General features: G+C 36.0%; 1 protein-coding gene across 2 annotated transcripts in view; it reads left to right on the forward strand.

Annotated features, from left to right (window-relative positions):
- Positions 1–13,275, forward strand: part of UBR2 (ubiquitin protein ligase E3 component n-recognin 2) — a 56,531-nt gene that overhangs the window by 31,167 nt on the left and 12,089 nt on the right. For both annotated transcript variants that reach the window (XM_082049393.1, XM_082049392.1), the window contains exons 19-34: positions 279–401; positions 781–844; positions 1,139–1,263; positions 2,515–2,567; positions 2,808–2,910; positions 3,477–3,525; positions 4,153–4,307; positions 6,197–6,299; positions 7,012–7,121; positions 7,343–7,423; positions 8,177–8,358; positions 8,936–9,135; positions 9,978–10,071; positions 11,497–11,658; positions 12,020–12,117; positions 12,704–12,776. In XM_082049393.1, coding sequence (XP_081905519.1) covers positions 279–401; positions 781–844; positions 1,139–1,263; positions 2,515–2,567; positions 2,808–2,910; positions 3,477–3,525; positions 4,153–4,307; positions 6,197–6,299; positions 7,012–7,121; positions 7,343–7,423; positions 8,177–8,358; positions 8,936–9,135; positions 9,978–10,071; positions 11,497–11,658; positions 12,020–12,117; positions 12,704–12,776 — 1,775 coding nt within the window. The remainder of the gene's footprint in view (positions 1–278; positions 402–780; positions 845–1,138; positions 1,264–2,514; positions 2,568–2,807; positions 2,911–3,476; positions 3,526–4,152; positions 4,308–6,196; positions 6,300–7,011; positions 7,122–7,342; positions 7,424–8,176; positions 8,359–8,935; positions 9,136–9,977; positions 10,072–11,496; positions 11,659–12,019; positions 12,118–12,703; positions 12,777–13,275) is intronic.

Below are 13,275 nucleotides of genomic sequence, written 5' to 3' on the forward strand. Positions count from 1 at the left end.
GGTTGTTTGAGATAGAAGGAAGAACCCTAAATATTTTACACTTAAAATGGCATCAGAAATTATTGATGAAGCATAGGATCCTGCTTATTAAATGTGTTGTCACTTGTGTTATTGTAGTCTTAAGAGAGTAAACTTAAGTAATTAAATCTTCATGCTCAGGATAGAGAGGGGAATGAATTTTATAGAGAATATTCTGTGAACATCATATATAAATATACAAACATGCTATAATAACACCCAATCTGGTTTTTGTTTATAATTATTTTTTTCTTCAATAGACAGGTGTGTCTATGATGGATCCAAATCACTTCTTGATGATAATGCTGAGTCGCTTTGAACTTTATCAGATATTTAGTACACCAGACTATGGCAAAAGATTTAGCACAGAAAATACTAACAAGGTATTTTATGTACTTCTGTAATAAAAAATCTGCAATTTTGCTTTGGAAAGTTTATCAGATGCTGTTGTACTAGACTGTGGAGACTGATGAAAAAGCAAAACCTATCCTATTTTGATTTAGTTTGACCAGTTTGAAATAAGCATAAATATTTTTACCTGTCAAATTGGTAAATGTCAGAAACTGATGCATAATTTTTGCATTGTTTAACAAGTTTAAGGCAGTTGTAATTGCATTTCAGCACAGGTTAACTTGGGAGTGCTGAAGGTGAAAACAAGCAATGTTTTGAAGCACTGGAAAAATATTTTCAGTGTATGGCTTAATTATTTTATCTTTAACTGAAAAATGTAAATTCTTTTTTTGTTTGTTTATTTTAATTCAGGATGTTGTTCAACAAAATAACACTCTTATAGAAGAGATGCTATACCTCATTATAATGATTGTTGGTAAGTTCAGAATACATTGGATTCATTTTAGAATTTAGTCTCTTTAATGGTCTGGAATTATCATTTTTCATTGCCATCTCAATTCAGTTCTGTTTTGAAGTTCCTGTAGTTCTGACTTTTCCTAGGAGAAAACCATTGAAACTCTCTTAGATTAACATAACGAATTTTTGAACACTGGTGGGTGAACACAAGATTTCAGGGAAGATACATATTTTCCAGTCTTTTGCTTTTAAATTGCAAAAGAGGAGAAAGTAGTATTTAAAATCCTAAAGAAAAGAATGCTATGTTTTACAGGCGAAAGATTCAGTCCTGGAATAGGACAGGTAAATGCAACAGATGAAATCAAACGAGAGATCATCCATCAGCTGAGCATCAGGCCGATGGCTCACAGTGAATTGGTAAAGGCATTGCCTGAAGATGTAAGTAACTTGGGGGTGGGTAACAGAAAAAACAGCTTCAACTTTATAAGGCTGATTGCTGAAAATTTTTCTTGTGCAAGTTTATGCTGTGTAATATGGAATGGGTAGAATGGGAAGTGTGTGGTTATGCTAAAAGCAAGGTTAGCATGAGTACAGGTTAACAGTTGGCATGGAGAAGGTAGGAAAGAGCTGTAGAAGAGGAAACAACACATGAAAGGGGCAAGAGTCTAAGGGCTTTTCCAGCTCTTTTCTCTTGGCTGGCAGTCTCTGCAGACTGCTTGGAAACCCTGAGGAGCCCTATGGAAGTGGGTTGTTGGAGCTATCCAGAAATATTAGCTGTTATATTTTAAAGCTACCAATAATTGGAAAGATGTGTAATCAGACATGGTATAATGACTCGTGTAACATAAATGTTTCATTTGCGTGTACAGAAGCATTTATCTGAATTCTGGTATCAGCAGTTTTGTAGGATAGTAAACCTTACATATTTTTAGAGTATTTTTGAAGTACTCTTTTAAATGTGATTTCTGAACGCAGTGAAAATTCAAAAGTTCATATTTTACTATATTGGTAATACTTTTAATGATGAATTCTGAAATATTTTTCATTGTTCTTTATATTCTAAACTTAGGCAAATTTTAGGGCAACATGATTTAAAAAAAAAAAATTAAAGTTGAATGAAAAATCAGTCTAGGATTTACTAGAGTTCCAAACTGTATTGTCAGTCTTAAATACTTTTCCCCCGGTCTGTTAATTGCTGTGAGTATGTATTGCAGGAAGGGGATGGGAATGTTAAAACATAATTTATGTATGAAGTAGTTTTACCTATTTGAGCTGATTTCTCCTGCTGATTTTTGTGGTTGTTTTAGCATTTTTAGTGACTTGTATTTTTAGCTTTCGTATATTTATTTCATTTTTTAGAAACCAGAAATATTGACTGTATATTCCTAAGACAGACTGAGGAAACTAATTCAGAGTTTTCTTCTGTTACTGCTACATCCAAGTTTATTATGACAGGGAAAAACAGTAATAATTAAGCACTCAAAATGGCATGTTTTTTTTTAAAAATACTTTTTGCAGAAATGGTGTTCCAGAATGTATTTTCATGTTACGTCCTTCAGCGTTCTCGAGTCCCAGTAAAATAACTTCATGCTGTGTTCATTTTGCTTGCTTTTCTAGTGTTGTATGATACTTGAATGTGTTTAATCCAAGAACTACAGTAACACAATCTTACATTTTCACTCAATGTAGGAGAACAAAGAGACAGGAATGGAAAGTGTGATTGAAGAAGTGGCATGTTTCAAGTATGTTTCCCTTTATTCTAATATTTCAACTTTAAAAATGGAATATCTAAATCAGTGAAAATGAGAGAGTAGAAGAAAGCATGCTGGGTCATGGTGTTTTCCCCATGGCTTTACTTATCTGCATCATTCTTAATACTATTACTTAATTGATTTCTAGAATGTCTATTCAACAGTGTTTTTTAGCCATTCTACTTATGTTCATCTGAGCATAAAAGCCTAAGTTTGTTTTTTTTTTCCTAGGAAACCTGGATTAACAGGCAGAGGGCTCTATGAACTAAAACCAGAATGTGCCAAGAACTTCAATCTTTATTTCTATCACTTTTCAAGGGCAGAGCAATCAAAGGTACCTAGTAATTTAACTTTGTTTTTTATTTTGTATCTGTTTCAGTTTGGTTTTGTTTTTCTCCCAGAGCTTTTTTCTGTGAAGCAGTATTATCAGCTGGTTAAGAGTTAACTTTTAAAAGTTGACTTATTTGAGGATATTGACAAAACTTCCCCAAGATTTTGCTGTGATTCCTGTGCCACTGGATCCTCTGCCCTATACAGAGCTGCTGAATTTAGTGGGGCTTCAGGAGCTCGTCTGTGGGTTCTCTTAGGTCTTATTTTACTGGAAATATTTAAACAATCTGTATTTTCACTTACCTATGTGGAAATTACCATTTTAGCTCAGACTTGTCTTAGAAAAAGAATCCAGGCTGACTCAAGATGAAAGATTAATTTTGGAGATACAGGCCCTACTTTACAAGTAGAATGTAAGAGAAGCTGAAAAGACATGGAAGCTTTCATGTTTTAGTTAAGGCTGAGGGAAAGAGTAAAAAATCAACAACGTAATTAAGTATGAATGCTTTTTTTATTAGTATTATATTTGTACAGGTCTTGAGTAATATTGGAATCATTCTTCTATTTCAGGCAGAGGAAGCCCAAAGAAAGCTGAAGAGACAGAACAGAGAAGATACAGGTATTTCTCTTGAGAGAAGATGGGGATAGAGGGAGTCTCGTATCAAACTCTGTAGTGCTCTCACAATTAGACTAACATCCTGTTCTTGGGATGGACAAAAATTGGTGTAAATGCAGCAATTTCCCTTATGTCTCCCTGGTTATAGACAGGAATCTGATCTGTCATGGAACCAGCCTTCTGAACGGCTTATTCTGTTGGCTTTTCTGTTACATGCAAGCCATGTTGGATGTTACAGCCTGTTATCTGTAATGCTCTTTATTAACCAACTGTATGCTGTCCAGGGCTAAACTGTTAAGGATGTTTGAACATCAGACATTTTATATGAGTCTTGCAAATTATGGGTAAGACATCAGGTTGGACATTAGGAAGAGGTTCTTCCCCCAGAGGGTGGTGGAGCACTGGTACAGGCTCCCCAGGGAGGTGTCACGGCCCCAAGCCTGACAGTGTTCAAGAAGAGACTGGACAAGCCCTCAGACACATGGTGTGAACTGTGGGGTTGTCATGTGCAGGGACAGGAGTTGGACTCGATGATCCTTGTGGGTCCCTTCCAACTCGGGACTTTCTGTTATTCTATAATTTTAAATTTTAGAGATCCTGAAATGTCAAACACTTTTATGTCCTTTTCAGCACTTCCACCACCAGCTCTTCCTCCTTTCTGCCCACTTTTTGCAAGTCTGGTTAATATTCTGCAATGTGATGTCATGCTATGCATTATGGGAACCATACTGCAGTGGGCAGTAGAACACAATGGCTATGCCTGGTCAGAGTCCATGCTGCAAAGGGTATGTTTCCTTATTTAAAATTATGCTTATGCTAAAGGAAGGAATATGTATTTTAGCATTTTGATATCTAACATATCTAGAAGACTCTGAATGAGAAGTAAATGGTGTTTTCTGATATACAAGACTAAGGAAGCCCCTCTGCAATTTATTTTTAAAAGTGAATGGAAAATGGAGGTAAATTTCTAGTGGCACACACATGAGAGGGAAAAATTCTGCTTGAATCAGTCGACATAGTGCTTATTGTGGAAGAGAACCAGTTTAAGTGTGTTGTTTCTTGATGTTCCTTATTTTCAGTTTAGGCTAAATCACTTTAGAAAAAGTTATATAAGTACAGAAAAAGTTTTCTGACTTGAAAATGTATCAGTTTTGGGAAACTCAACTGGGCTGTTTGTTCCTCACTATTTATAATGGTAACCTGGAGGTTTACGTAGGTTTTTCTTGTTCCCTGATAGTCATTTCTGGGGTTGTGCAGAGGTAAGTGGTCAACTGCTATTAAAGGGCTATTTGTATTGGTCAGGGTTGTTGGTTTAGTGTCCAAACCCAAACTTTGCAAAAATATTTGCAGATTTTTAATTAACGTGTTGAAATAAAATGCAGGCTCTGAAACGGAGTATTAGTTTTTGACATTGTCTGATTGAGTGTATATTAACTTTTATAGGTAAGTTTAAATTAACATAAGCAATTATCTGTAACACAAAAACATTTAAAATGCAACAATATATCATTATTTTAAATCACAACAAATTGAAGAACGTAGTTACATTTTAGGTGATGTGAGAATGCTAGACTTTGGAATAACTGTTTGAATAGAATAAGATTTTAATTTATTTTCTTTTTGAAACCGAAATAAAACATGGTCAACCATTTGAGTACCTCCATGTTGTTCTCCAATACATGCGATTCGTTAGGGCCCTATCACTTGCTCAGAAATGGTTCTTTGTATTCACTGGTGCTGTGCAGCTGGGCTGCAGCTTTCCCAAGTTAACAAGTTAACCACTCACATCTTGGAAGCACCTTGCAAAGGTTGATATGAGACATCTGGAAGAGGTGGCCCGTATCTGATGGTACCTTGTTAGATACATGTGATAGACTGTGGAAAAAATGACTGTTACTTATTAATACAAATGTAAAAGACTTCAAGACTCAAATCAGGTTTTACCATTTTTTCTGTGGATACTTTGGTTATCTTAGGCTGTTGCATTCTGCATATCCTTTCCTCACATGGGTTTCAGTGTTGATTCCAGGCATTCAGTAACACTTCTTGTCTGAGAATCCTGCCAGTTTGTATGGGGTGGCAAAAGTGGTTGATTCACCGTGACAGAGTTCACCAACAAAATTTAAGTATTTCAGCATTAATATTACATTCAGACTATTTTAGTGCCAAATAGGGTAATTTTAATTTTAAGTTCAAGGACATGACAGTTTTTTACTGACTTAAAACTTAACATTATTTCAAAATGTGTTTCTAGAGTGTTAGAATAAATTTAGTTAAATAATTGTAACTTTTTGTCAGGTAAATTTTGTATGTAAAAAAGATTTAAAGTGTGCATTGTGCTTTTGACCAGAGACTTGCGATAATAACATGCAAATGCTAGGGAGAAAGCTAAGAATCACTGACTTCTCACTCACTAGACAGGACACCAAAGTAAAAGATACAAGTGGTATAATGTGGTTTTTACCTGACAAAGATTCAAGAATTTGTAAACACACACAGTTACTCCTGTGTAATGTAGCTTTGAAATCACGTGTGTAGACATAACTTCAAATATATTCTTACTATATAATTTTACTGTATTAATTCCTTGTCTCTTAATGAATTACCCAAACTATATAAAGAGATTAGATGAATTATTTAAGAAAATAACTAACACTGATATTTTTTTACCTAGGTTTTGCATTTGCTTGGAATGGCGCTACAAGAAGAAAAACAACATCTGGAGAATCTCAGTGAAGAGAGTGTTGTAACATTTACCTTCACTCAGAAAATATCAAGTATGCATTTCTCTTCAAATGTATAGCAGATTTTAGATAACTGAAAATGCCAGTATTTCATATTATATTCTTCTGAAACAGTAGTTACCAGAAGAGTGTATTTGTTTATCCATCAAAAATTTACCAAGTTGACTATACCTATGTGTGGATTTTATGATAGAGGAGAAAACCAGAAGTAGAATAATTCCCAGGAAATCTGTTTCTTTATGTCTTTAAGTAGCATGTCAACATGCTGTATGTGATCAGATGCTACAATTACAAAAACTGTAGTTGCTGTCTTCAATGGTCTTTTAGTGTTGATTCTCCTTTGCATCTTTGGATTAGTGTCTTTATTTTAGTTAAGACATGAAAGTTGCTAAGACTTTTCAATTTAAAATAGGTGGCAAATAAGCTATTGGAAGTCCTACGCGGCAGCTTCCAGGAAGAGTAGAGCCAGGGAGCACATACAGTGTATTTGTCTTGTAAGAAAACATAGTCACTAAGTGAGACTTTTAAGACTATTTCCTCTAACCTTTCAGGATTTAGAGGGTATTCATGAAAATGTTTGTGGAGGGGGGGGGTGAAAGTTATATGTTGTGCCTATTTGTTGAAGAAATTCTTCAGGTGCTGAAGAATGCAAGTGTTGTTTTTTGGTTTTGTTTGTTTTAATGTTAGTGAATTATTAGTTTGTCAGATAACAGTATAATCAATTGTTGTTGTAATTTTTTCTAAGGACCTGGAGAGGCACCCAATAATTCCCCTAGTATACTAGCTATGCTAGAAACACTGCAAAATGCACCTCATCTAGAAGTGCACAAGGACATGATCAGATGGATTTTGAAGGTAAATATATTTTTCGTAACTGCTGAACATCACTGAATGAAAATCTGTGGAACTTTCCTAGTTATATTGTGATTATTTCTTTATTTCCCATGGTGATTTGTTGTTCCTACTTTTTTCTTCTTCTGGAATCCAACACTATGAGTTGTCTGGCCAGCATGATAGTATATACAGTTATATTCACATCACAAACAAATTGTTGTGTTTTTTCTTTTTTCTTACAGACTTTTAATACTATTAAGAAACTAAGAGAAAGCTCTTCTGCAAGTCCTGTGGCTGAGACAGAAGGAACAATTATGGAGGAGGTAAAAGCAAGATGTAACAGTTAGCTGATCTGAAACATGTCAAGGTTGTGATTGGCAAAGGACTATGTTTGTAATTGTAGCTCTAAATCAAAGGTGGGAAATGTCAGTGATTTTTGATGTTCTGTCTCACCGCTTATATAATAGATAAACCACAGTTGTTTGACAGAGTTTGTTTGGGAGAGTCCCTGGACTCTTTTTCAGTGCTTTATTTATTGTAGTCTCCAAATTTTTTGCAAGTTCAGTCCTTAGAACTGTTTGTAGTACTGATCACAGCATTTAAAGGTTCTGCTTTTCCCATAATTTCAGACTCCTTGTAAAGCTGTTAAAAGAAATGGTATCTATGTATTTTTACGATGCGCTCTGCTGATTCATTCAGCTCAACATGACATTCTAGATACTACACAAAGATCTTGGAACACTGTCCTGCAGTTAGGAATACAGCTGGTGTGGAGGGAAGGCAGATGAGACCTGTCACGTACTTTCCTTTTTATCCTATGAATGCTCAAAGGGAAGAGAAATACAAACTGCAGTTAAAGGTTGAGGGGGGAGAAGGATCCTTCTGTATCTGCAGTTCTGCCTGGCATTGCACATGAGCTAAAGAGAGCATGAAATAACTTTTTGGTAGATTTTTTTCTTTTCTTTTTGTATGAGATTTTAATTGTTTGGAGATTAGTACATGTTACACACAGCAGCAGCTGAAATAAATTGTCTGACAAGGTTTTTAAAATGACTGAGTAAACAATACCATTTCAGAGTTCACGTGATAAAGACAAAGCTGAAAGGAAGCGAAAAGCTGAGATTGCCAGGCTGCGAAGGGAAAAGATCATGGCCCAGATGTCTGAGATGCAGCGGCACTTCATTAATGAAAACAAAGAACTATTTCAGCAAACTTTGGAGGAGCTAGATACTTCAACCTCTGGAGTGCATGAAAATAGGTAAAGGAATATAATTTAATTCTTCTTCCTTTTGACTTTTGCATCAGATTGTCCGATTGTTACTGCTTTAAAAAAAAAAGCACTTTTTTAGTCTCGTTGGAAAACTATTCTTAAGTTTTTTAGACTAAAAAAGCAGCAGTAAGTGGAATGCTTTCCTCCCCTTTCTGTCAAGGTGGTGGGATAGATATTGATTCTTCCCTTGTCCTATCCTCATAGTGCTCAACATAAACAGGCAAATAGTTTTTTGTATAAAATCATCCAGTAAATTGTTATTAATGCTGAAGAGACTATGCTACTAAACTTAGTAAATTGGAAATGGGTGATTATATGTCTGAGAATCTGGAAGAAAATCTGCTTGTAGGTGTAAACATGAGTTGAAGCATGCTAATGATTTTTTTGGGGAGGTAGAGAGTGTTTTCAGAGTTTGTCAGGCACTTATGAGGATGGTGATGGTGGAGGGTCACCGATAGAGTTTCTGTGTTAAGCTGGGGTGGGTAATACTATTGGGATGGTATGAATTTTTTTCTGTAAAATATGTTCTGTCTATTTGCTCACTGTTATTTCTGGAATATTCTAGCCCTGTAATTTCAGACGCAAAACTCACCGCCTTGGGACCGGAGCAAACTAGAGTAGCTGAAAACAGACAGGTTGTTATGTGTATATTGTGTCAGGAGGAACAAGAAGTTAAAGTGGACAGCAGGGCTATGGTCTTGGCAGCATTTGTTCAGCGGTCTACTGTGTTGTCTAAAAATAGAAACAAAATTATTCCAGATCCTGGTAAGTGAAGTTCATAGTTGTCTTTAATATTAATGGATGTTCAAGTCACTGTAACAACCACCTGTTTTCCTTTGAGACAGCAACATCATTTTCTTGTGTTAACTGTGTAATTGTGAATGACTTCATTGTAATCAGTGGCAAAACTTGTTCTCAATAATGTAAAATCACTGCAAAGCATTATCTAAATGTCCTGTCAGTGATTTATGACCGATCATCTGTAACTGTTAAAAACGCCTTTAAAATCAGAAGTGTTTGTTTCTAAACTATGTCAGTAACTCTATTGAGAGAAGGTGGTGCCGATGTAGTGCTGTAAAAGCACAAGATAGACGTTTCCTTCCTCTCAGTTATATGAAATGCCTCTTAGTGATAATAAATAATGCTTGGATTTAGGTAACTTTGTGAAACGGATCACAATGATCCATGGCATTGTTACAATGGTTTATCTGGATTCTGGATATGTAAACACATAGAAAACTTCTGCACTGAATCATTTTGCATTCTCACTCTGAAGATTTACGTTCTCAGACTCATTGTTTAATGGTGCTGAACCACCAAAACTGCAGGTAGCTCTTGGGGACTTTTACCGGGGCCCAGCACCTCCAAAAGCTTGGTTTGAAGTCTAAGAACAGTAGATATACTCAAACCAAAATGACATGATGTTTGTAACCTGAGCAGTTTAAGTAGTTGCGGATTATGAATATATTTGATGCCTCATCAAATAAGTTACACTTTCGTGATGGAGTTTAACAATAATAATTCTGCAAATGTGGTAAGACTTATCTGCAGTTAAGTCTTTTGATAAGTGTTTATTTCAAAGTCCTTTTGTTTTATTTTAAACACAGAAAAGTATGATCCATTATTCATGCACCCAGATCTATCATGTGGAACACACACGGGTAGCTGTGGACATATTATGCATGCTCACTGTTGGCAAAGGTAAGAAGCTATTTTTAAGTTTTTAGTCCCAACAACATGTCGTGTCATCAGTTTGCCGAATGGCACTAATTTTAATGGGAAATTTGCTACCATGTAGTAAATTTTAAAATGAACATTATGAAGCAATTAAAACAGCTTTCTGCTGGGGGGCAACAACAACAAAAAAAAGTAGACATTATTAACTGTAAACATGTCCAAAATAATTTTCATTTACTTTACATCATCTTGGTAAAGAAGAATCCAAAGCCACACATGGCAGCTTTCATTCCTTTGGTTGTTTATCCCTATGCATAATCCCCTGTGGTGCACAGGGATCTGAACACTGAAGTTTAGATTTTTTGGGGGTGTTTTTGCAGTTCAGTAATAGACATATTCCTGCTGCTTCTTGTGCTCTCTACTGAAGTTTTAAATGACAGTGCATCCCTTGTGCTCTTAATTCCTCCATCATGTCTAACTTGAAGTAGAAATGTCTGTGACCTAGTTCAATTTAATCTTCACCATAAATTCAATTTTATCCTTTATTTTTAGAGGGTTTTTATAAAACCTGTTTCAGTTATTGTTATTTTTTTATTTTTTGGAGGGCGATAAACGCACTTAGTGCTACGTAGTGCCAATGCATTGTGACAAATGCAAACCATTCAAACCCCTGACATTAATTAGGCCTTTGCTTTGGTCCTTGGTGTTACTCCTGAAGTACCTCATTCCAAATTCTGCCCTGTGTGTGAAGACTGTGAGGAACTCCTAGGGATTCTGTGACATCCTTGTGCAGGTTTCGTCTGTGGTCTTGGATATCACCACTCACTAAAGAAGTGTTCTTTGTCTTCTTGTGTGGCTCACATACAGACTTGTGTGGTTGCCATTAAGCCCTGGAAATGTCCGCAGATGCCTGTATTCAGGCCATTTTTGGGCCATTGTCAGGCTCGCTCTAAACCATCCCAGAGGCTTGTGGAATAGCAGTTACATTTAGCAAAGCAGTTAATTTAGTTCCTTATCATACAGGATTTGGAGGTCAGCCACCAGTTTTTCCCATGGCTGCTCTGGTGTGGCCTGTAATGGAATATGCACCTGGATAATGGTCATGGCACTGCCCTTAAAATTTTATGTAAAGCTGAATATTTTTTTTTTTTAATCCTGCAACTTTACTTCTCCTCTCACCATTTTTTTCCCTAAATGAAAATTGCTACAGTTCAGACTTAAATGTCATTTCAACAGCCCATGAATTTTGGCATTTTAAGGGATTTTGGCTGCAAAAACCAGGCTAGCCTGCAGTTAGTAATACTTTATCAGGGTAGAGCTTTTTACTTCTGTTAATTCTCTTACATATATCTGGGAAAAGGCAAAACAGTGTCTTATGAGAATTCATGAATTTATATGTTAAAATAATGTTTTAATAATTTGTCTTTAACATCTCGCTCTTTCCTGAAGGTATTTTGATGCTGTCCAAGCAAAAGAGCAACGAAGACAGCAAAGATTACGAGTACACACAAGTTATGATGTAGAAAATGGTGAATTCCTTTGCCCACTTTGTGAATGTTTAAGCAACACCGTTATTCCTCTGCTTCCTCCACCAAGAGTTTTGTTTAACAGGTCTGTTTGCTGTGTAAATGTCTTCAATAAACCTAAGAAACAAAATTCTGAACAAGCCTCACCCCAAAGACCCCTCTCAAAATATCTATTAGCATCTGTTTTGATAATCTCAAATGGATTGCCTGCCTGCTTATTTTGATTTATGGACCTTCCTTTCTTATTGTGTAGACTTTTTAGACTATGAAAGGACAGTAAAATGTAGGACCTGCAGGAAAAGAACTGAAGATAGAGAAATATCTGGGCAACAGAAAAAGAGCCTGTTGAGAAACAGAGGAACATGTAATGCGTATTAAATACTATTATTATATATAGTTTGTTCTTAACTAATGTGTGTATTCTGTTTATGTATATTTTTGGACAGGTTAGACTTTTCAGGCCAACCAAACCTAGCTCAGTGGATCAAAACACTATCCCAGCAAATAAAAGCACTGTATTTACTTCGAGATGAAGACTGTGCAAGTAAGTCTGAAGAACTGTGTGTATTTGTATTTGAAAGTCATAGAATCGTTTAGGTTGGAAAAGACCTCTAAGGTCACCAAGTCCAACCGTTATTAACCTAACACTGCCAAGTCCATCACTAAACCATGTCCGTAAGTGCCACATCTACATGTCTTTTAAACACCTCCAGGGATGGTGACTTCACCACTTCCCTGGGCAGCCTGTTCCAATGCCTGACAACCTTTTTTGTGAATAAATTTTTCCTAATATCGAAACTAGTCCTCCACTTGTGCAGCTTGAGGCCATCGCCTCTTGTCCCATCACTTGCTACTTGGGAGAAGAGACCAACCCCCTCCACGCTACAACCTCCTTTCAGGTAGTTGTAGATAGTGATAAGGTCTCCCCTCAGCCTCCTTTTCTCCAGGCTGAACAGCCCCAATTCATTAAAAAGACAAAGTGTTGTGGTTCTACTAGAGTGGCATTGAGAGATGGTGGCAAAAGTGGCAAGAGTAGCTTGGAATTTCAATTTCTGGTGATGTGTTCCTTCACCTTTCTATAATGTAAAAATTATAGGTCAATTATTGCTGTTTTATTCTTGTTCATACAGGAAATTCTAGTAATTCAGAAAAAATGGATCAGCTGCAACTACCTGAAGGATTTAGACCAGATTTCAAACCGAAGTATGTATTTACATCTTCATAAATCATTAAAACTTCATCATGGAATGATAACATTAAAATAGAATGTGAATTCTGTGCTATAAGATCTGACTAATTAAGGCAAAAATATGGATTTTACCTTAATTAGAAAAGTCTATTCTATTATTATGACGATATTGAAGTTCAACCCAGAAGTGGTAAATAATGCAGTAGAATTTCAGGGGCGAATGTGATGCATGTGCAGAGAAGACGCTGTTGTATAAATTTCAGCATCAGGATTAAGCTTTCTTTTCCTACTATAATACTTGTAACTGAATGAATGAGTAGTCATTATAGCTCAGCACTACAAGTAAAACGTCAAGACAGACTATGAAAGGGAGAGTATGTTAATATGTAATTTCAGCTACTGTGATATGTTTCTATGTGAGTCTACCCCTTCTTCTACTTGGGGTAAAAGTAACAAAATTCATTACGTGGTACAGACATCTGCCAACTGCACACAAAAATGCGAGACGCTTAT

This window comes from Streptopelia decaocto, assembly GCF_964273445.1.
Source record: "Streptopelia decaocto genome assembly, chromosome: 3".
Classification (NCBI taxonomy): Eukaryota; Metazoa; Chordata; class Aves; order Columbiformes; family Columbidae; genus Streptopelia; species Streptopelia decaocto.